We start from the raw sequence: 20963 nt of genomic DNA, 5'->3' as shown, positions 1-20963 counted from the left end.
GATGGGAGGTATTGCTGCAGAGTGCAGAAAAAATGCAAGCGAATGTGTAAGACTAGATCAACTGGGTTCATAAAAAAGAAAACGTTACCAATCTGGATGACCTGACTGAATTGTCTTTCTGAAGTGACTTGTGTTGTGAATCTGTGCTATAAAAACGGAATTTAACTGAAAATGCAATATATATTACTATGAACTATGAAGGAACATGAATCATACACCAAAAAGATGTGTTAAAAATTTTATTAAAAAAACAAAAACAAAACCAGAGCAGCTGCCAACATGTGGCTTCATAATTTAGGATTTCTGTACAGTTATCCAACAGTAGAAGCTTCTGTTAGGTCCTGATTCTTCCTCAGTGACACTGATTGGCATCTTTTCCACCTTGTGAGGTGTCCTTCAGCCTGACGCTCCCCGTCACATGTGCAACGAAGCATCTCAGTAGGTGGATTCCCCAGTAATGAATAGAGCTGTTGCAAAGAGAGAGAAGGAAAAATTACCTTTACACACAAAACAGGTTCTGGACCAGAATGAATGACATGATTCAAGTCACAGTCACACAAATTATTAAACAATTATATATGATATGAAAAATTATTGGTCGATTCTGATTAACAAGCTAACCTTAATCTATTCTATTTCTATTCAGTGTGAGCTGAAGGTGTAGGATGTTTAAACCAGAAAGGCTGTTTCTCACGATACAACAAACAGAAAGCAGATTACGTGTCGTTAAATCCATAAAACCAGAAGGCCATCAAGATAGCGATGCATCCAGTGCTACGTGATTAAGTGATTTCTCTGTGTTTCAGAGAAACTGATCCCTGTATGCACAGAGATTCCCCAACATGAACCCTGGAGACCAGAAGCAACGCTGGTGGTGTTATTAAAGGAGCAACGGCGCCGTCACTCAGTTAGCAGAAGGTTCGGAGGAGTCAGAGGATTGAAGGCCATGAAACACAGAGGATGCCTCATTAGACTGCAACCACAGCACTTAATGGGAGCATGTGGAGGGTCGGGCTTTGGGTTCAGGGTGGGAAATTATGAGTGCAGTGGAACGGGTCGAGCCAAACCAAAGCCAGGGGGTAGAAACCGCAGCCTTCCCTTCCATCATCAGAATATGTGGATTTTTTAAATACAAAATTGAGAGATAATTGGAGTATTAATAGGCTACAAACTAGGGATGAGTATCGGCATGGGTGTTGTGATATGATACGTGATATTATTACAATATTGTGATATTTTACCCAGCTATTGTGGAGTTAGGAAGCTGAGGCTTGCAAGAAATTTCTTTTTGCAAGAAATAAGGTTCAAATTTATTTAACATCCTCAGACAGAGAGATAGAGCTCTCTGACTGCAGCACGCTCAGTACAATCATTTATACCTTATAAAATCACACACACTTCCCCCAGGGGAACCAACCCACCCCCTGCATAAAGAACAGTCTCACACTTGAATGTTTGGTTATTCCCAGAAAAAACACTTCAATTCATCAAGGACATCAATTTTAGCCAGATAAATCCATGTTGTTTGGGTTTTCATGTTAACGTCTTCCACTGTTACTAAAGAGATGGTGACGTGCTGCACAGTAAAGAGGCTCCACAGCGCCACCTACCAGAGTGGAGGTGCAGAGTTGGTCCATTTTCCCCAATTGTTTTAGGCACAAATGTTTTTCTTTTTTTTCTTTTTTTATCCATATTAGAGACTGAAAGATCAATATTTTTTAGTTTTTTTTTATTTTATTTTCACAACAAAAACATAAAAATAGAATAATGTTTCACTAAAAAAGAAAATGTGATGGACAACTGCCGAAAAACCCTCAAGGGGCTTAATGAGTGGCAGTCTCCATAAAAACCAATATATTTCACCATTTCAGACATCTATATGATATTGTGTAAAAAAACAGCATTTCTTTGTATTAAACAATTTAACATATCATTTAGACCACAAATCCATATGGAAAGTTCAGACAACTTAGTAGCAGCATTTTTACTCTCCATTTAAATTGTTCTTTAGAAAGATCTGTCAGTGATGTGGGAAGACTGTTCCATATCCTTGATCCTCTGTATAATACACTAAACTGTGTTTGAGCTGTACGAGAATAAGGAGGCCTGATAAGACAACTACTACGAGTTGCATACTGGTGAAATTCATCATTAAAAGTAAAAATATTACAAAAGTGCTGGGAAGTAACTTTTTTATAGAGCTATAAACGAATAAAGCTAATTGAAGTTGATTCACTTGATAAACACTAAGAATACTTCCCTGAGCAAACAGTGGTTGGGAGGGGTGTCTACGATTTACACAAAATATTAGTCTTAAAGCTCGCTTCTGAAGTCGAAAAAGTAATATTATAAATATAAAATATTATAGTGGGGGAAACGAATATCACGATATATCACCAAATCGATTTTTTTTTCCACGTCCCTACTACACACCAAGGAGGTGACTGTAAGTCTAAATATATGTCCTTTAAGTCACTGAAAGGTCTTATGCAGCTGATGGACCAACATTGCACCACTGCGACCTTTAATCGCTGCAAAGCAATAAGGAACAAATGTCACCAGCAGGAGGGGAGGATTAAAGTGTCCTTTTTTTCCACAAAGAAATCGGATCAGATCAAAGCAAACAAATTAATATTCCAACAATTTTGCCTGGTCAAAATATTTTCCTGCAAATAAGGATTAAAGTTTTTGTTGTTTTTTTAATCAATCACGTTTTAGCAAGAATGAACAAAAAGTGAAGATAATAATTGACTGATTAAGTTACAACTAACAATCATACAAACTTTAATCTTGAGAAATTTAACCCGTTTTATGACGTAAAGAAACATTTTTAATGCAGCACAATTATTCTAAAGTGAAAATACAAACAACAGTAAAATACAGAGAGAGTTTAAAAGTAAACAGATGGAGGATGATCTGTTTTCTGAATGAGTTTATTGTTCTAGAAGTGACCAATAAACTTTGGTCACCAGGGTCTCTGACATGTTCATCAACAATTAAAACGCAAAACATGAAAACGAGGAACTTCCGCTGTAATTAAACCAAATCAGAAATAAACAAGTAGTTTAGCTGTCTGTCAAAATGAAAGTAAAAAAAAATAATGTCTAAAAACAAAAAAGCAGACATGTTCATTTTTCTAAAGAAAAACTGCTAAATAAAAAGGTCCTCACAATTTAACAGTGAATATTAGACACTGACTTGTTTGCAACTGTTCTTCTTCACTGAAACAGTTTTTTTTATGTAAGAGGAAAAATGTAAATGGAAAAATCAGAGCTTAAAATAAAACGCAAGATTTGTACTTTATTATGTTGTGAAATTTTCTTTTTCTGTGAATTGATATCGAAAAAAGTATCGTTCAGGAACCGGTATTGAAGTGAAGGTATCGGTATTGATACCGGCACCGAAGATTTTTGAACAATACCCAGGCCTAAGGGTAGTTCCACCCAATGTTCATCAGATCCACTTTTCGACACGCAGCCGGAGCAGCTAAGATGCTTCACAACTAACTTGTACAAACATCAAAAATGAAGCATAGCGCGTTTCTGCTTCTCCTGCTGCGTGCGGTCTGAACGTAGCATTACTTTGTGTAAAGTCAGCATTTGCAGCAGCTGAACAATGTGTGCCTGACACTGAGGAGAGAAAGTAAAACCATCACCTGATGAGAAAAGGCTGAGGGAAGCAGCCGGTGGTCTGGCTGTTAACCACCTCCTGTAGATTCAGCAGGTTCGTCAGCAGAGCTCCCTGTCCACACTTGTCGATCTTCGGCACCACGATCTGAAACACAGCGACAGCATTTTCAAAAACATATCAGCAGCATTTTCTATCAGTCACTCATGTGTTTTCATGATTGACGTTGCTAAAATAAAAGATTAAAGGCTGCCTGATGTCCTTTTCAATTACGATTTCCTTCTAAAGTCAAACTAACCATTAAGAATTTTAGCTATTCTAACATTTTTCCTGTAAGACTGAAATACTATAAAAGGAAGAGGCCAGTTTCACTAATGTAGGGAGACAACTTTGTTCCACTATTGTTACAAAGAAAATGTGTAAATTAAAATGTAAACAAATGCAAAACAATTTAATTTAAAAAAAGAGGTTATGAAAGTAACTTTCCTGTTTCTCATAATTTTTTTTCTTATTTTATGTATGTATTAAGATGTTATATTTTCAAATACCATATTTTCAATGTATTTTTTATTTACAGGTTTCAGATTTTTACATTTTTAGTGATTATATTCTCTTTACTTCAGAGGGCGGGATTTCCTCGGAAGCGAGGAATAAAGACGTGTTTCTGTTTGTCTGCAGCAACATTATATTGGTCAAAGTGCTCGTCTGCATTGGGCTCCAATAATGAGATTTATGGATTACAATTTTAAAAGAATAGAAAATACTAAGCTTGCAAATACAGTTTTTACAAAATTAAATAAAGTAAAATGTAACTATGTAAAAAAAAAAAAAAAAAAAAAACAACAACAAAAGGAAGTTGGAAAAAAAATTTGAAAAAAAATATACATATACACAAATTTTTTATTTTTTTAGAAAAATTTAATCTGGAAAAAAAAGAAGAAAGAAATAGCAAATCTACTCTCCAAGCTTTTTTTTTATTTTTATAAATAGGATTATTCAAAGTTTTAATTCTGGACTGATTTTTTTTTTATAGTTTCCATTTACAAAAAAAAATCCTGTGCATGCAACCAAAATGGATCAAAATCTCCTCCATAGATCAGGGGTCTCTAACCCTGTCCTGCAAGTTTAGATGCATCCCTGCTACAACATTGCTGCATCAAAGCTGATGGCATGAAGAATATTTGAATTAGCTATGATGGAGCAGGTTATGCATCTAAAGCAGGGGTCACCAACATGGTGCCCGCAGGCACCAAGGGGCCCTCAAGGACCACAAGGGGTGCCCTTAGAGTCTTCTGAAAATAGAACAACTCAACAGTGAGCTACGTTTGAAATTTCATTGTATTCTGTTGCTTTTCTTTTTTTAATCAGTTATAGAACATTTCATCATTTAATCATATATGGCATTTAAGCATTTATAGAGATTTCAAAATGAAAATGTCTAAAAGAAAATTATAAATTTAAAGAAACGATAAAGATATGTTTATGATGTATGAAGTTTAGGTGAACGTTGACCCTTGCGATTCATAGGTCAGTATTGGAAGCCCTTCCTGTGACTCAGTAGCCCTGAATTAGCCCTCAACTGTAAAAAGGTTGTTGACCCCTGGTCTAAAGTCTGCCGGGCAGCAGAACTTTAGGACCAGGGTTGGAGATCCCTGCTATAGATGCTAATGAGGATCTTAAATGGTTGAAGACATTTGTTGTTGCACTTTCGCTATCTGCCCACTAAGTGGCAGTGTAAGCCCTAACAGACCACAGTCAAAGAAAGATGCTTATGAACCATCGACACCCAGAATAGAGCACCTTGATATCAGGGAAATGTTTTTTCATTGCCTTTGTCTCCATCGCCTTCTGAATTACAGCCAGATGTTCATTAAAGGCAGCTGGAGTCCACCTGATTCACCAAATCCACTATCAATACACCGAGGATGATCGCAAGGCTTTTAAAATATGTCTTCTTACCAAATATAGCCTTAAAGCCGTCCTTTATGGTTGTGATACAGCATGCTAATTTTGCCATAATGATAATAATGAGTATATTTCACCCTGACATCCATTTAAAGGTGTCTTTTGAACGGCTAACATCGGAAACCGCTGGAGTTAATCCTGAAAAATGAGGTTCCAGCTGGGTGAAGTGGTGTCCACATTCTCCATCACTGCTTCCTCACTTTAGCTCTGCTCATGGCTGATATGTCACTGAGTTTAATAACCCTAATGGCATGAATAATTAAGGGCCGAGTTCCTTCAGAGTGCTGGTGCTTCGTTATTACGTCGCAGCAGGGCAGTTCTGGATGTTTTTAGATAGCTGAGCGTGAACGTTCAGCATTAATTCACCGCGGACGTGTCGAGGATCTAAAAGACGGATGAGTCAAAGCTAAAAAAGAGAGATAAAGTGGTTAAAAGCCATGACTCCCATTATGCAGTGGAAACTCTGACGCTTCCTGAGCTGTTCTATGGATTTAAAAGGACATTAAGTTCAATTTTAAAGTTCCCAAACAAAATAATTTAAATAGAAGAAGAAATTAAGTTTTTTATTATCTCTGAAATAAGATTAGACACATTTAAATATACAGAAGTTTTACCACATATGGACATCTGGTCTCCTCACACATCTCCAGGGCAACCAGGTCTGCCTTCTGAAGACCGACGCTCCCATCCACCAGGAGGAACGTCCTCACCAGGCTGGAGGAAGCCAGACGTCAGACACAGATCGACTCTCAGTACATTCATTAAATCAGTCATCAGTATCAGTATGATGCGATGAATGTTTGCAGGACTTCGTACAGGAAACTAAAAAAATGGACCCAAATAAATTCTCACAGCAAAACCACCAAAGAACTGCAGCTATCTGTAAGAAGATCCACACCGCCACCTGGTGGATGAAGCTACACACATCACACATAAAGAATCTCCAGCTGCTTAGTTTGTTTGTCTGCTCCAATGTGTCACTTCCTGTTTGGAGGTTTTTTTATTTAGAGCACGAGGCAAAGACTCCAGTGCAGAAAAGATGCTACCATTGTTTTGACAGGAAAAACTCCACCCTGAAAACAAGTAATCAATTGTAGGGGTTCAAAGTGACAGTATTCATTAAATAAGAGAAGGGAAACCTTTTCTGCTCTTCAAGAGATTTTCAATCTAATGTATTATAGAAATGCTGAATAGATTTGCCGCTATGGATCAGGTTTAAAAGAACGTTAATATTTGTCAAACATATCTGCAAGTTGATGCATCACATGTTTTGATGCAGTTCAATCTGCAGAGCCTAACCCTCCGCCCCGCTGCGCTCCAGACCGCCTGCGCAAAGCAAAGCCTACATCCTCCGCTGTGGCTCCCGTCCGCTCCGCTCTGCGTTCCTTGGAGATCGTAGAGGGCATGCGCCAGATGAACCAGGGTTTCCGCGGATCATTAAAAATAATTACAATTCATACATTTTTTTTTATCAAGGCCTTAATTGGCACTAAAATTAACTAAATATGTTTATCGTGGCACTTATAATTTTTTAATAAAAAATGTTTCGTCAGATATATTATATCGCGATTAATTTGCGTGGAACTGTTTATAAAGCCGTATGTTCGGAAAAGAAGCTCGAGGCGCAGAAAAAGCTAGAGAATATATATATACGTATACATACAAGAGTCATGGAACTCTGCTTACAGCTCCTTCATATTTCATGTACACTAATAACTTGTGTACATGGTTCTTGTTGATGGCATTAAAATAATTTCTAATAGCATTAAAATAGCATTAAATTAGAGTCACTCATTCCTGTATAAACCCTGTGAACGCTTAATTTAATATGACATATTAAAAAAATATAAAAACTAACAGCATATGTTTAGTTTCTGCCCAAATATATATATATATATATATATATATATATATATATATATATTGTTTTTTTTTTTTGTAGATTTTTCTAACGGGGATAACTAGGATAATTCAAAACTGCTTTTTATGAATGAACTTTGTTTGTTCTTTACTCCAAACTCAGCATCTCTTTTCATTCCTGTAATAAGAAGTTTCTTTTGACTAGATTTGATTAAACTTTAAGTCCCTCGGTGAATAACCAATAGTTTGCATCGTATCATTTAAATAAACGATGTTAGTGTTTTTGGAATATATAAGAATTATGCTCTAGTTTCTACTTACCAATCTGTTGCTACTATATTTTAATTTGACGAACGGGAGTTTCTTGATGTTCTTTTTCCTTTTTGGTGTGATTGTAATAGCGGATCTTGACCTGGCTGGACCGGAGCAAAAAATAGCTCGGCTCCGTATTTTGTCGGTGACGGACGGAGAAGACGTATGTGGACGGAGACGTGCGGAGGAGCAGCGGTGGATGTGGAACAGCTCTCATCGATTTACATGAAAGACAAGCGCTCCGCACGACGTACGTCAGCGGGGCGGAGCGCTGACGGAGTATGTGGAATCTAGGGGTAACTGTCTGACGCGTTGCGGTCAAACTAGGGATGCACGATATAATCGGCCCCCTATTGGTATCGGCCTTAAAACTGAATATCGGACATCGGCCACCCCACCGATATTTAACCCGATATTTGATCAGCTTCTGAGTTTCTAAAGTCTAAAAAAAAAAAAAAAAATACTACTTCTTCTTCTTCCTCAAAAACTTCTTTTTTACAGACTTAAAAACTTCTAAAGACGAGGGAAAAAATATTGATACATTAAAATATCACAATATCTTCATATGCTGATATATTGCCATTTAAAAACACCATATCAATCTCTTTTACTAATGAAATATTGCTATATGTCATCGTTATGCTACGCAATCCCCCGAAAATTCACGAAATGTTGCCATATTTTTATATGTTGATATATTGACGCGGTATCGATCTATTTTACTAACAAAATCTCACAAGAATTTGCAAAATATCACGAGAGTTTGTGACAGAACGATGAAATTTCACGAGATTTTGAAAGTAAAATAGATCGATACCGCGTTTTTAAAAATCTATTTGATATCAGCATATGAAAATAAAGTGTCAGAAATGGATAACAAAACTGCTATTTTCAAAGACTACTTATTTTTGTCCAGCTTTAACATCGGTATCAATATCGGTTATCGGCGACATGAGTTTGAAAATATCGGCATATCGGATATCGGCCAAAATCCCAATATCGTGCATCCCTAGGTCAAACACATCCGTCTGTTGATGTTCTGCAGAAAAATGCTTTAAACTCATTTTAAAAATCTGTATTTGCTCTAAAACTGCCCTCCTAACAGGCGCCACTTACTTTTTCCTTGAGTAAAGATAAGGCTCCACCATGTCCACAAAGTCTCTAGGAGCTCTGTGGCCATAACCCGGCATGTCCACCAGGGTGAAAGCTTTGCCAACTCGGAAGAAGTTCATCTTCTTGGTGTGACCCTAAAGGCGAGATATCAAAACAGCCTTTAGAGGTGATTCACATCCAGCCTTTTTCTTTGCTTCCTATTTTGTTAGCAAAACAGGAGATTTTTTTTTTTGTCATCCTTTTCACTCTTTAGCAATTCTCAACGTTTCAGAAACCAAAAACAGAAGGAGACGACGCAGCAGCTCATTTATTGATGCCATCTGCATTTCCTGTGCTGTACTGAACTTTTCAACTACAATGGATACTAGGGCGGCCATTTCTATAGCACCAAAAAGGAGGAGAAGAATCTGGTAAATTCTCATTTATAGTAAAATTTTGAGCCGTTTAAAGAGGATGCTTGTGTAGCTGAAAAGGAAAAATATTAATGAAACGTCAAAAAGAATATGTTCACATTATTTATACTTACTCAATACATTATGGTGTTCAAAACGTGACCACTGAGATGAATCTTTAAAGTGCAGAATGCCACAAAACACAACATATGAGGACTTAAACTTTAAAAATAACAACATTTATAATAAAAAAGGCTAATATTTTATTTAAACAACAAAAGAGATTGTAAAAAAGACATTCAACTGCTCAAAAATTTGCTTTTTCTTTAAAGAGTTTCAGTCTTTTGGGAACTTTTCTTCAGTGTTTGTGCAGCAGACCTGTTTTCATGATCATCCCTTTAGCTGGAAATCTCCCAGTCCACTTTCATGCCACAGTCTACACTTCTGTAGCACTGCTGATGTTTTAGAGTATGGCCCACCTTGCATAGGATGCATCAGAGCAGAGTTGTCTGTTCTTGAGACTGACATGCTGTCCCAGCATGCACTGCGGGACCGTTAGCTTCCAGGTTAGCGCTCACAGAGCTCAGAGTATTAAGTTAAAAGTTCTCTTTTCTGTTGCTGTTGTTCAATAAAAGTACGTTTTAAGGTCATTTGAGGCGAGAACATTATACTTTTAAGCAACACTATACGGCCCATGTACTACGGAAGAGGATTAGGGCCAGTGGAAAAAAAAAAGTTTTTAAATTTTATTTCAGTTTAGTATTGGAAAAAAGTCAGACTTTTTTCTCAGAATTCTGACTTTAATCTCAAAATTCAGACTGAATTCTGACAATAAAAAAAAAAGTCTGAATTCTGAGATTAAAGTCAGAATTCTGATTTTTTCCCCCCATACTATACTGAAATAAAATAAAAAAATTAGCTAACTTTTTTTTTTTTTATTAGTGGCCCTAATCCTCTTCCGTAATGTACTGATTTAGTGCGTAATTTAAAAAAACCCCAGCAGACCTCTGAGGGTAACGTTAGCCCATCTGCAGCAGCACTCTCTCGGCATAGCCGCGTGTGAAGGACCGCTGGCTCTGATGACAAGTTTTTTGTTTTATTTGGCAAAATGCTCATTTGATTTGTGTTTATCTGACTGTGTTCATTGTTATTCCCCCACTAAGTGAAAAAAGTAAGAATTTATTATTATGTAGAGCAGAGGTGTTCAACAGGGGTCCACAGAGGTACTGCATGAGGATTGCATACGGTTTGGTTGATTAGACATTTTTTTTTTTCCCCCTAATTGAAATGTCTTTAAATCCACATTGACATGAATTCAACAGACTGTAGCAAACAGATAAATGGAGGCAGAAGATGTCTTTCAGTCATCGATGCTGACATTCAGCGACACACAGGAGCTCTTTCAGGCTGGGCACCGTTTCATTCACAACACCTGTTCCATCAACCAGGAATCAGAATCAAAAATTCTTTTAATAATCCCAGGGAGGGATTACTTTTGTTACATTACTCCATCTGTAATAGAGTGACTATAGGACCAGTTTGATATAACACTATTTCATACAATATATATAATTAGGGGGTCCCTGCTCCGTTTGGGGTCCTTGCCCTGGAAAACATTGAAGAGCCCTGCTCTAGAGATTAGTAATAACAGGAGGAGAACTACAGCTCCAGACGAGCCGAGTGTGTGGTGATGTCATCAGTATGTTTCTGTCCCATATTTATCCTGCGTGCTGCCATTCTCTGCGATTCCACACTTTCCTGTGTTCTTCTTAAGAACATAACGTATTTTCACGACTATAAGGCGCATATAAACGTCTTTTTTATTTCCTCAAAATGTGCGGCGCGCCCTATGTGTTACTTCGGACGTTGTTGAGACCGCCATGAGAACGTTAAAGGGGGAAGTGTGGGCGTAGATTGTGTATAAAAGAACAGGTGTGTGCTTTATGCACAACATTGTTGTCATAACAACCCTGAAAATGGCAAAGAGACACGCCTATGAGGGCAATTTTTCCATCCGGAACAGGACTACAGTAGCTCAGCGACGTCCGGCGGATTATAATGAAAAGCTGGCGAGCTTCCACTCCTACTGCAGCAAACACATCGCCGACAAACCCATCCAGCCAAGCCACATCACAAACATGGACGAGGTGCCGCTCACTTTCGACGTCCCGGTGAATCACACGGTGGAGAAGAAGGGGACCAGCACGGTAGCGATACACACAACGGGGTATGAAAAGGCGTCGTTTACTGTTGTGCTTGGCTGCAGCGCAAATGGACAGAAACTGCCGCCTATGGTGATTTTTAAGAGAAAGACTTTGCCTAAAGAGACTTTTCCAGCTGGAGTTGTTATTAAGGCACATGAAAAGGGCTGGATGGATGAGGAGATGATGAAAGAGTGGCTGAGGCAGGTGTATGTAAGGAGACCAGGTGGTTTTTTCCACGCATCACCATCGCTGTTAATCTGTGACTCCATGCGTGCCCATCTCACAGCCGATGTGAAAAACATGGTGAATCAAATGAACGCTGTGCTTGGTCTTATTCCGGGGGGTCTGACAAAGGAACTTCAACCGCTCGACATCGGTGTGAAGCGGCCGTTCAAAGTAAGGCTGCGAGCGGCGTGGGAGCGATGGATGACAGACTGAGACCACAGTTTCACGAAAAGTGGAAGGCAGCACCGGGCAGGTTACGCCACCGTTTGCGGATGGATTGTAGATGCTTGGACTAACGTGTCTGCTGGCGCTGTTGTTCGAGCTTTCGCAAAAGCCGGCATCATTTCCGAGGAGCCGCCCGGCACGGAAAGTGACTCTGACAGCGAAGAAGGGGAAATTGGCATGTCTGATTTAGCGCAGCTGTTTAATTCAGAAACAGAGGATGATGACTTCGATGGCTTTGATTAATACTTTGTAATAAATACTTGAATAAAGCACAATCATACTCAGTTTTGCTCCCGCTCTATTTTTAAATACGCAGTAGAGGTATTTAAACGTAGTAGAGGATATTTACCGGTATATAAAACCCGCGCCCAATAGTCCGGTGCGCCTTATGTGTGTGTTAAATACATTAATGGCACACATAACTGAGACTGCGCCTTTTAGTACGGTGCGCCTTATGGTCGTGAAAATACGGTACCTGCCGCGTTCTTGAGAAATGAGAAACAGCCTAAATGTTTAGGGACAAATTACCAATTTCCAAACATCAGAAAAAAAAAATGACCCTGTGCAGAGAGGAAGAGTAGTTCAAATAAAGTTTGCTGTTTATTCAGAAGACTTACTGGAGTTTTAGAGACTCGAACTTCTACCTCCGGCGTGAGGGAAAACAGAGCTTTGATGAGAGACGACTTTCCCACGTTGCTCCTGCCGATGAAACACACCTGAGAAGACAAACCCTGATGAATTACTTCCAGTCTGTTCAGCATGTCTGATTTCTAATATTCAACCATTAAACGAAGCTCTGAGCCGGAATTTATTGATGAATTTCTGTGGTTTTACTCCGAAAATCTTCATTAAAATCTCTGAGAGTAACCGACCAGCCTTGTCCCGCAGGACACGACTCGGACTCATCCGTCTCCATGACAGCGCGCAGACGGATAGAGGCCGGCGATGGCAGCCATCTGTGGATACATCTTCCTCAGAGACAGGCAGGGTGGGAACTAACCCAGCATGCCAAAGAGAGCCCACTGTCCCCTCTGAACGCTGTTAAATCTACCCATTTATCATCGCCCGCCTGCTCCTGCTTACTAATGCATGAGGCTGCAGGGGAGTAAAGAGGCATTATGGGACATTTTTTACAGGCCGGGTCTATATATTAGGAGGACAGGGGGACATTTACATGCAAAGTCTCTCGCTCTCATTCTTATTCCAGTGGGAGCAGATCCAGTCAGCTGGAGCAGCCGCTTCACCTTCCTGATTTAGACTACTTTAGTTCCTGTTTTTCTTTTCAGCGTCCTGCAGTATGATTTATTTTCACTCTGAAGGTGTGAAAAATTAAACTACAATTTACTCATTAGACATTTATAAGCAGGAATTAAAAAGTGATGATTTACTGATTCTCACATGGCAGAAGACCAGCGACTGGTTTAAAGCTTTACAGCTGGACCTGGGGAGCAAAATCCAGCCAGAGATGACGCAGAGCGCTGTGCAGCTGTGGGCCGTCAGCCAGACGTGTATAATGGCAGAATAATGGAGAGATCCACCCAAAACACTGGAAAAAATCTAAATCTAGATAAATCATTTTCTCTTAAAATAAGTGCATTTATTCTTGGACTGAGGAGGTAAAAGAGATACTTAAAAATAAGAAAACATAATTACATTGTCTTATTTCTAGAGCTCGTTAGCTAATTATCTTATTTTTAGAGTAAAAATACTCATTCCATTGGTAAATTATTTTATTTACCTACTCAGATTAAGATTAAATACACTTAATTTAAGAAATTTTGACTTATTTCTAGATCGTTTTTTCAGTGTACACTACAATAAAATGAAATTCAAATGTCATTTCTTCTTAAAATAAGTGCATTTTGTCTTCAATTGAGGAGGTAAGTGAGACAATTTGCAAATGGAACAAAACAATTTACATTTAAAATAAGAAAAAATGATTGCATTGTCGTATTTCAAGTGCATAATATCTAATTATCTTATTTTAAGAGTAAAAATATTATTTCCAAAGCCAAATAACCTTATTTATCAGCTCAAATTAAGAGTAAATACACTTAATGTAAGAAATATTTACTTATTTCTAGATTCTTCAGTCTGAATTAGGAATGCATATAGTTACTGCATAATAGGGGCCCTAAGATGGAACCTGGGGGAACGCCACACGTGACGTTTATGGTCTCTGATGTAAACTTCTCTGCTAACACATAAAACTCTCTGTCATTGATGCTGCGTTCAGACGCAGCAGAGGCAGCAGAAGCAGCTAGTTTACATGCAACATCAATGGTTGATGGTTGATGCAGTAAAAGGTCCTGCAGTGCATTTTGAGCTGAAGCAGCGCGTTAGTAGCTTCTGAGCATCTGAGGTGTGACGCGCTTCAGAAGCAGCAGCTGCTGGAGTTGGAAAAATTGAATTTTTGCTGCTTGATGCACCGCATCAACCAATCAGAGAAGCTGATCTGGGAGCTGGCAGGGTGACAGACACAGCGCTGCTGATGCAGAGCGCTATGATTGCTCCTCTGAAACAGTTGATCACAACTAAATTAACTTAAAATGTAGAAACCTGCCGGCAATATGTTTGATTTTATTATTCTGGTGCCTGCAGCTTGGATTATGTATGTAAAAACGCCTTCTAGCAGCTACTTTTTATTTACTGCTTTTTACACACTGATCACAGCAAATATAGCTGCCATTGTTACAGGCAAAGAAAGGATAGGGTAGTTCCACCCAACGCGCATCACACCCACTTTCCATCGCGCAGCTAGAGCAGCAAAGATGCTTCAGCCGCGCGTCAGCACTACATTTGTAAAAGCATAAGAAATGAAGCAGCACGAGCGTTTTTGCTGCTCCTGCTGCTTGTGGTCTGAACTTAGCATTAGTTTGGATTTAAACCAGTCCAGTACTGGACTAGAAGGATTGTCCCAGTTTTCACGGTGCTCTGATAAAATCAGGTGATCGATAACGTGAAACGCTGCACTGAGGTCCAATAATACCTGCACTCTGGTTCTTCCAGAGTCTACATCTATACGGACGTCATTGAACACTTTGACAGGGGCAGTTTCTCTGCTGTGCTGAACATGGAAGACTGACTGGAAGACGTTGAAGCGACTGGTCATTATTTAGATTCTGGTTACACATTCAAACAGTCAACAGTCTGCTGTAAAGGCAGATTACATCTTCAGCAGGTTTTAGCTCCTAGTTTGCAGCAACCATTAAAGATTCATACAGGAGAGTAAAAACATTGAGCGATCTGCGGACTGTGAGCTGACCTCTGGCTGCTTCAGAGCAGGAGCGTGATCCAGCCTCTCAGCAGAGGTGTAGTAATCGATCCTGTGAGTCGGCGAAGAACAGAAGAGCTTCTCTGCCTCCATCATGTCCTCCACCGAGGGATGAAACAGCTGGAACTGCATCCTGTCCACCGACCTGAAAAAATAACTCCGGCTGATTAAGAATCATCCGGCTGAGAGTTTGGGTTGTATGTCAGAGGAAGACAGCTCAGCTCCGCACCGGTCCAGGTGCTCCTCTAGGCCTCTGAAGGGGTACAGTATGCTCTGCATCTTTTTGGGAGGCAGCGATGTGGCGTTCCGCAGCGAAGCCAGTTTGTGGATCTGTCGACTAACGAGGTGAAGTGGAGCCGCAGAGAGAAGCCGGAGGCCGATCATCATGGCTGACCTCAGAGATGCCTGGAAGCTGGATGAAGCCAACAGAGATTTATGAGTGTGGGGTTTTTTTTTTAGCATAAGCAAAACAAACAAAATGACTTTACCGTTAGCAAAAAGTAGTTTATTCAAGTATACTAAAAATGCACTAAGTTCATACTTCAAATCAGGCAGTGCAGAGTTTATTTATTTTAAACTATATTTCATATACTTAACAATAGTATAGTCAAGTGTACTTGACTATACTATTGTTTACTTTATTATTTACTAAAGTATACTGTTAGGTTTATTCAATGATGATTATAAAATTAATGTGTGCTTATAAAACATTTGTGCGAGGGGATGCTCCACTCCTGTCTCATGATCCAGTCAGGAGACCATCCTGCCTTGTCATTCTGATGGAGCATTCTGTCTTCATGAACTGATCAATTGTTCTGTCAGAACAATACTCTGTTTGTAACCATGCGTCATGTTCTGTTAATAAAACGCTCTGCAGAGGAGGTCCAGGAGGAGCTTCTGGGGTTCAACTGTCTCTCCTTCCTGCAGGAATTGTATCCAGAAATTGTGTATTTCAGTTCTTCTTAAGCAAAACCCTACATTTTATGAACCCGACATATACTTTAAGTATACTTTAGTTAACTTAAAAATGTCCCAATTTAGTTTGAAGAAGTTTTACTTTAGTAATACTTTAATTACACTAAAAGTACATTGTTTGGTATACTTTCTAAACTTATACTTAAGTATTCTTAATAGAATTTACTTCAAGTATACTACTTTTTAAAATGTTCGGTTAAAATGACAGGAAATAGGAGAAAAGACAAGTTTAAAAGAACGCCTAAAAGATAACCTCATTGTTTCCTTTCCATAGTGAAGGCAATCAGGGGGCTATAAGCCATAGGGAGGTGTTTGTTCATCATTTAAATACTAAAATCCAAGATCAGAAAAAATGCAATTAATTCTGTCTAAATAAATATAGAATAATCTGCCTAAATAATAATAATAAAATCTACTGTTCTTACAAACAAAGAAAAATTCTAAAGCTATATTATTAGTTCATTTCACTAAACGTACCTGATCCTTTTAGTTTGAAGCTCCAGATGGTTTCTGTTAAAGTATTTAAAGCCATTCCAAACAGTTTATAAACACATTTCTGTTTGTAAATGTTTCACTTATTTTTTCAAGTCATATTTTAGGTTGTTTTTTATTTACTTTATCTATTTACAATAGTATATTGTAAAAAAGTATCTTCACATCTGCGTTTTTTTAAGAATTATTTGTAAGCACTAGTGGTGCCTATTTTTGCTATTTTTTCATAGCCAACAGGCAGGTGTTCTGTCAGACCATCATACCTATAGCCAATACACATTCACAAGATGTCAGATTTGTGTTTATCCTTTTAGTTTTGTACAAAAAAAAAAAAAGGTCATATTTCCATACGTAAAAAAAAAAAACACACCAAAAAGTAAGTAATTAAATTGTTGATTCATTTTCTAAATGTATTAATCTGTCGATTATTTTTTTTAATTTTTTTAAATTTTCTTTATTTTTTATTTATTTTTTATTATTATTATTAATTTTTTTATTTTTTTTAAATATTTTTTTTATATATATTTTAAGTTTTTTTTATTTATTTTTATTTATTTTTTATTTATCATTTTTTTTTTATCTGTCGATTATTTTTTCAATTAATCGATTCATAATCAGACACCCAAAAGTTCCTTAAAAAAGATTTTTTACAGAATTAAATCAGCTGAAACCAAAACTTTTTCATTTGAGGAGTTCTGGATTGAGCACATTGACAGAAGAAAACATTTTTAAATTAAAAGTAAAATGTTTCTATATATTTTGGTATAATTACTGCTCTAAGTAGGTTCCTCTGTCAGCTAAAAGCAACTTGATGCTCGTTAACTGGAGTCTCTATACTCCAGTTAACGACTAATCATTACTAAATTAGTTGACAATTATTTCAATAAATTATGAATCTGATTAAGTCAGTCCATATATCAGTCTAGCTCTTATATGGGTGGTTTTTTTGTACTTTCCTGGACCATAAACCTCTTTTTTTAAATTCAAAAAATGTTGAAGGATTCCAAGGACCCATGAGAACCCTGAAGAAATTAAGTTTTACAACTTCTATTTTCATTCAAAGCTCTCGTCTTCTACTTCTCTGCACTCTTTTTATCTTTATCTCTAAGGATCACTTCATTTTGTGGAAAACCTGTTCCTGTTAGACTAAATAAATAAATATAAGAATTAACCTCTACACTGCAAAAAATGTAGATCTAAGTAAGTCATTTTTTTTTCTGAAGATAAGTGAAATTCTTCTTGAATTGAGGACATGAGTGAGACACTTTGCCAGTGGAACAAGACAATTTACATTTAAAATAAGAAAAAAAAGATTAACTGTCTCATTTCAAGTGCATTTTATCTAATTATCTTAATAGTTAAAATACTTATTTTATTGGTAAATCATCTTATTTATCAAATTTAGGGTAAATAAACTTATTTAAGAAATGTTTATATTCCCCTGCAATTGTTTCCACTAATTGAAATGTCTTTCAAGCCACATTAACATGAATTTAACACACTGTAGTAAACACATAAATGGAGGCAGAAGATGTATTTCAGTCATCAATGCCAGTGGCGGTTCTAGACTAAATGTTCCAGGGGGCCAGGAGGGGGCCAGCGTGTTTTCACGATGGCACAGAAAAACATGAAATAAAAAACAGAGCAAGAGATTCAATTATATTAGGATAGCTGCATGAAGTGAAAGTTCTGTTCAATTATTCTTTTTAGGTCAATATACATTCACAATAGAGGAATTTTACCTATTTTTGACTTAATTTAAGTTAAAATTACAGGTTTTTTTTTTTTTTATAAAATCTGAATTAGAACTAAAGAATAACTGATAAATTCAGCCATTGAAAATAGAGCACTTTGTTTTGAAAAAAACATTTAGCAGATGAAAACTGGGATCCTATCTCACTACCGCTGAAGCTATCACCTTATCGTTTTTAAATAATTAGTAAAACAGAATTTGTAAAGAAAAAAAAAAAGAAATAGATCCAAAGGACCTATCAGAAACCATGTCTGTTCCAGTGCATATCAGCATTAGAATTTCTCTGAGTATTATGTCTGCAGTATAGGCGCCTGGACATGATCTACAGGGGCACTGGCCCCCGTTGGCCCCTGTCTAGAACCGCACATATATTAAACTGAAGAACTGCGCAAATAAGGTTCAGAGCATCAAATGGCTCTCTTCCAGAAAATGTCTTAAAACTCTTTCAAGAGCGGAAGGCACTTCACACTTATAATCTTAGAGGCGAAAATCGATTATACCAACCAAAAGTAAGAACTACCTTGAAATCAATGTGCATCTCAAGTCGTGGTGTCATCCTCTGGAATAGTTTACCGGAAGAACAAAAGTGTTGTGAAAACATAAACCATTTCAAAAAAATATTTAAGCGGGATGTCCTGAGAAAATACCTGGAAGAGAGTGAGTGATGTTCTATGAGGGTGGTGTGATGTAGGGAGGGGGTGCAGGGACGGGGAGCGTCGGGCCAGTGTGTTGTCTTGTATGCATGAGTGTGGACGGGTTGTTTGTCTTGTCATTTGCAGGAGTGTCCCTGGGATGACCGGGAGGGGATTGGACATGTACAAGCCATGTATACGTATTGTTTGTCATTATATGTATTGTAAAATGTGTGCAGGTTTGAAATAAACTTTTTGAAATGAAAGTGAAATGAAACATATTCAGTGACACACAGCTCTTTCAAGCTGGACACCATTTCATTCAGAACACCTGTCCCATCAACCAGGAATCAGAATCAGAAATACTTTAATAATCCCAGCGAGAAAATACTTTCATTACATTACTCCATCTGTAATAGAGTGACTATAGGACCAGTTTAATATAAAATAGTTTCATACAATATATATATATGTATATATATATATATATATATATATATATATATATATATATATATATATATATATATATATATAATTAATAATTAGGGGGCCCCCGCTCCATCTCACCATCAGTTTGGGGCCCCTGATCTAAGCTATTACTATGCCCAGTTCATCACAATTAAGATGCGGCCCTTCTGCTTATAAAACACTCTTAGAAACAAAATATGTGTGATATAAATGAAGAATATTGCGCGGATTTCATATTTTTAACCACGTTTGGCCATAAAACGTGATAAATGGTAAAAATGAGTGTCACAATCAATCACTCATCTATTTTCAGCATCTAATAGGTTTCATTCTAGCTTTCCTTTACTTAAACACGTCTATCACTGCGAGTTAAAAGCATATTTATAAATCCACTATGTGTTTCTTTCACCTCTTATTGTTCGATTCTGTTCTTCGGTTATTATTATTTTTATATTTTTAGTTTGGAGCATCAGAATCCCAGCTAGTAACCAGTCCTGCTTATTGTGAATGAGGTTAAATCATCAATAATCTGTCATTAAACTCCATATTTGAGCAGTTAGTTACAACAAGAAGGGAGTTTAAGTTACGGTGTCCCTTAAAAGTCAAAATCACTCACTGAGATGAATCCCTTTTAGCTTATATTCCAGGATAAATGAAGCAGAAAGTCATGTTGTTTCCACTGCTGCCTTCACTGCTCCATGTTTACATCAGGCTCTTCTTCTCTGACGCCTCTAAGCCTGCAGCTCCTCACCGCCCCCTGCTGGCCTGACACTAAAGGCGAAAACCCCAACCTTTTAAAATCATTCAATATACAAAATATTTTCATCAAGAAGAATTTCGTTATAAAAAAATAAAATGTATTTTTAATCACAGTCAAAATACTAACATGTTTATTTTTAAACAATGTTCCTTTGGTATTTTTTTAAGATTAAAACTCAGCTCAACACATAAAACAGTACAAAGGTTGACATATCTAGTTCTATAGAATATATTTTACTGCAATTCTGTCAAATAATATCATATTATTATGAATTGAGATTTGTTCAATCATAAACTCTATAAAATACCAGAATCTGATTAACTTTATATGGAAAGAAAATATAAAAATAACACCTGCAGACAAAATGAACAGAGTGGGGTGTGAGGAGATGAATAATAATAATAATATATAATAATACATTTTATTTAAAAAGGTGCCTTTCTGGCTTGTACAAAAGCATAAAAACACAATGTCAGAAAAAAAAATAAAACAAAAACATAAAAAAAATAAAAAAAAAAAAATAAAAAATACAGAGGCTGTGACAGTGAAATTGGTCAGATTGGTCAGTTTTCCCTTCAGAAATAATAAGAACCCACATTAGAATTATGAAATCAAATAAAAAGGAATTTATTCAGACAATTTCAGAGGATTTTGACAGACAAAAACAATAGATTAACCATATT

General features: G+C 37.2%; 1 protein-coding gene across 1 annotated transcript; it reads right to left on the bottom strand.

The window, feature by feature from the left end:
* Positions 1-224: 224 nt before the first annotated feature.
* On the bottom strand, positions 225-20269 carry gtpbp8 (GTP binding protein 8 (putative)). The gene is made up of 8 exons (XM_038282876.1): positions 20137-20269; positions 15427-15609; positions 15189-15342; positions 12541-12639; positions 8881-9011; positions 6207-6306; positions 3656-3774; positions 225-467 (listed from the first exon to the last, which is right to left on the bottom strand). Exons 2-8 carry the CDS (start codon positions 15582-15584, stop codon positions 353-355), a joined length of 876 nt encoding a protein of 291 aa, XP_038138804.1. The 5' UTR covers positions 15585-15609; positions 20137-20269; the 3' UTR covers positions 225-352.
* Positions 20270-20963: the final 694 nt, after the last annotated feature.

This window comes from Cyprinodon tularosa, unplaced genomic scaffold (genome assembly GCF_016077235.1).
Source record: "Cyprinodon tularosa strain WSP-4 unplaced genomic scaffold, ASM1607723v1 ctg189, whole genome shotgun sequence".
Taxonomy (NCBI): Eukaryota; Metazoa; Chordata; class Actinopteri; order Cyprinodontiformes; family Cyprinodontidae; genus Cyprinodon; species Cyprinodon tularosa.
The sequence above is the reverse complement of the archived record's forward strand: the minus strand, read 5'-3'. Positions and strand labels throughout refer to the sequence as shown.

Excerpts from the sequence above, each read along its gene's own strand:
- gtpbp8 (XM_038282876.1), bottom strand. The coding sequence starts at position 15,584 with ATGATGATCGGCCTCCGGCTTCTCTCTGCGGCTCCACTTCACCTCGTT. Across the intron at positions 3,775-6,206 it reads AGACCAGATGTCCATATGTG|ATCGTGGTGCCGAAGATCGA; the intron begins GTAAAACTTCTG and ends GCTGTGTTTCAG. Across the intron at positions 468-3,655 it reads CCTCAGCCTTTTCTCATCAG|CTCTATTCATTACTGGGGAA; the intron begins GTGATGGTTTTA and ends TCTTTGCAACAG.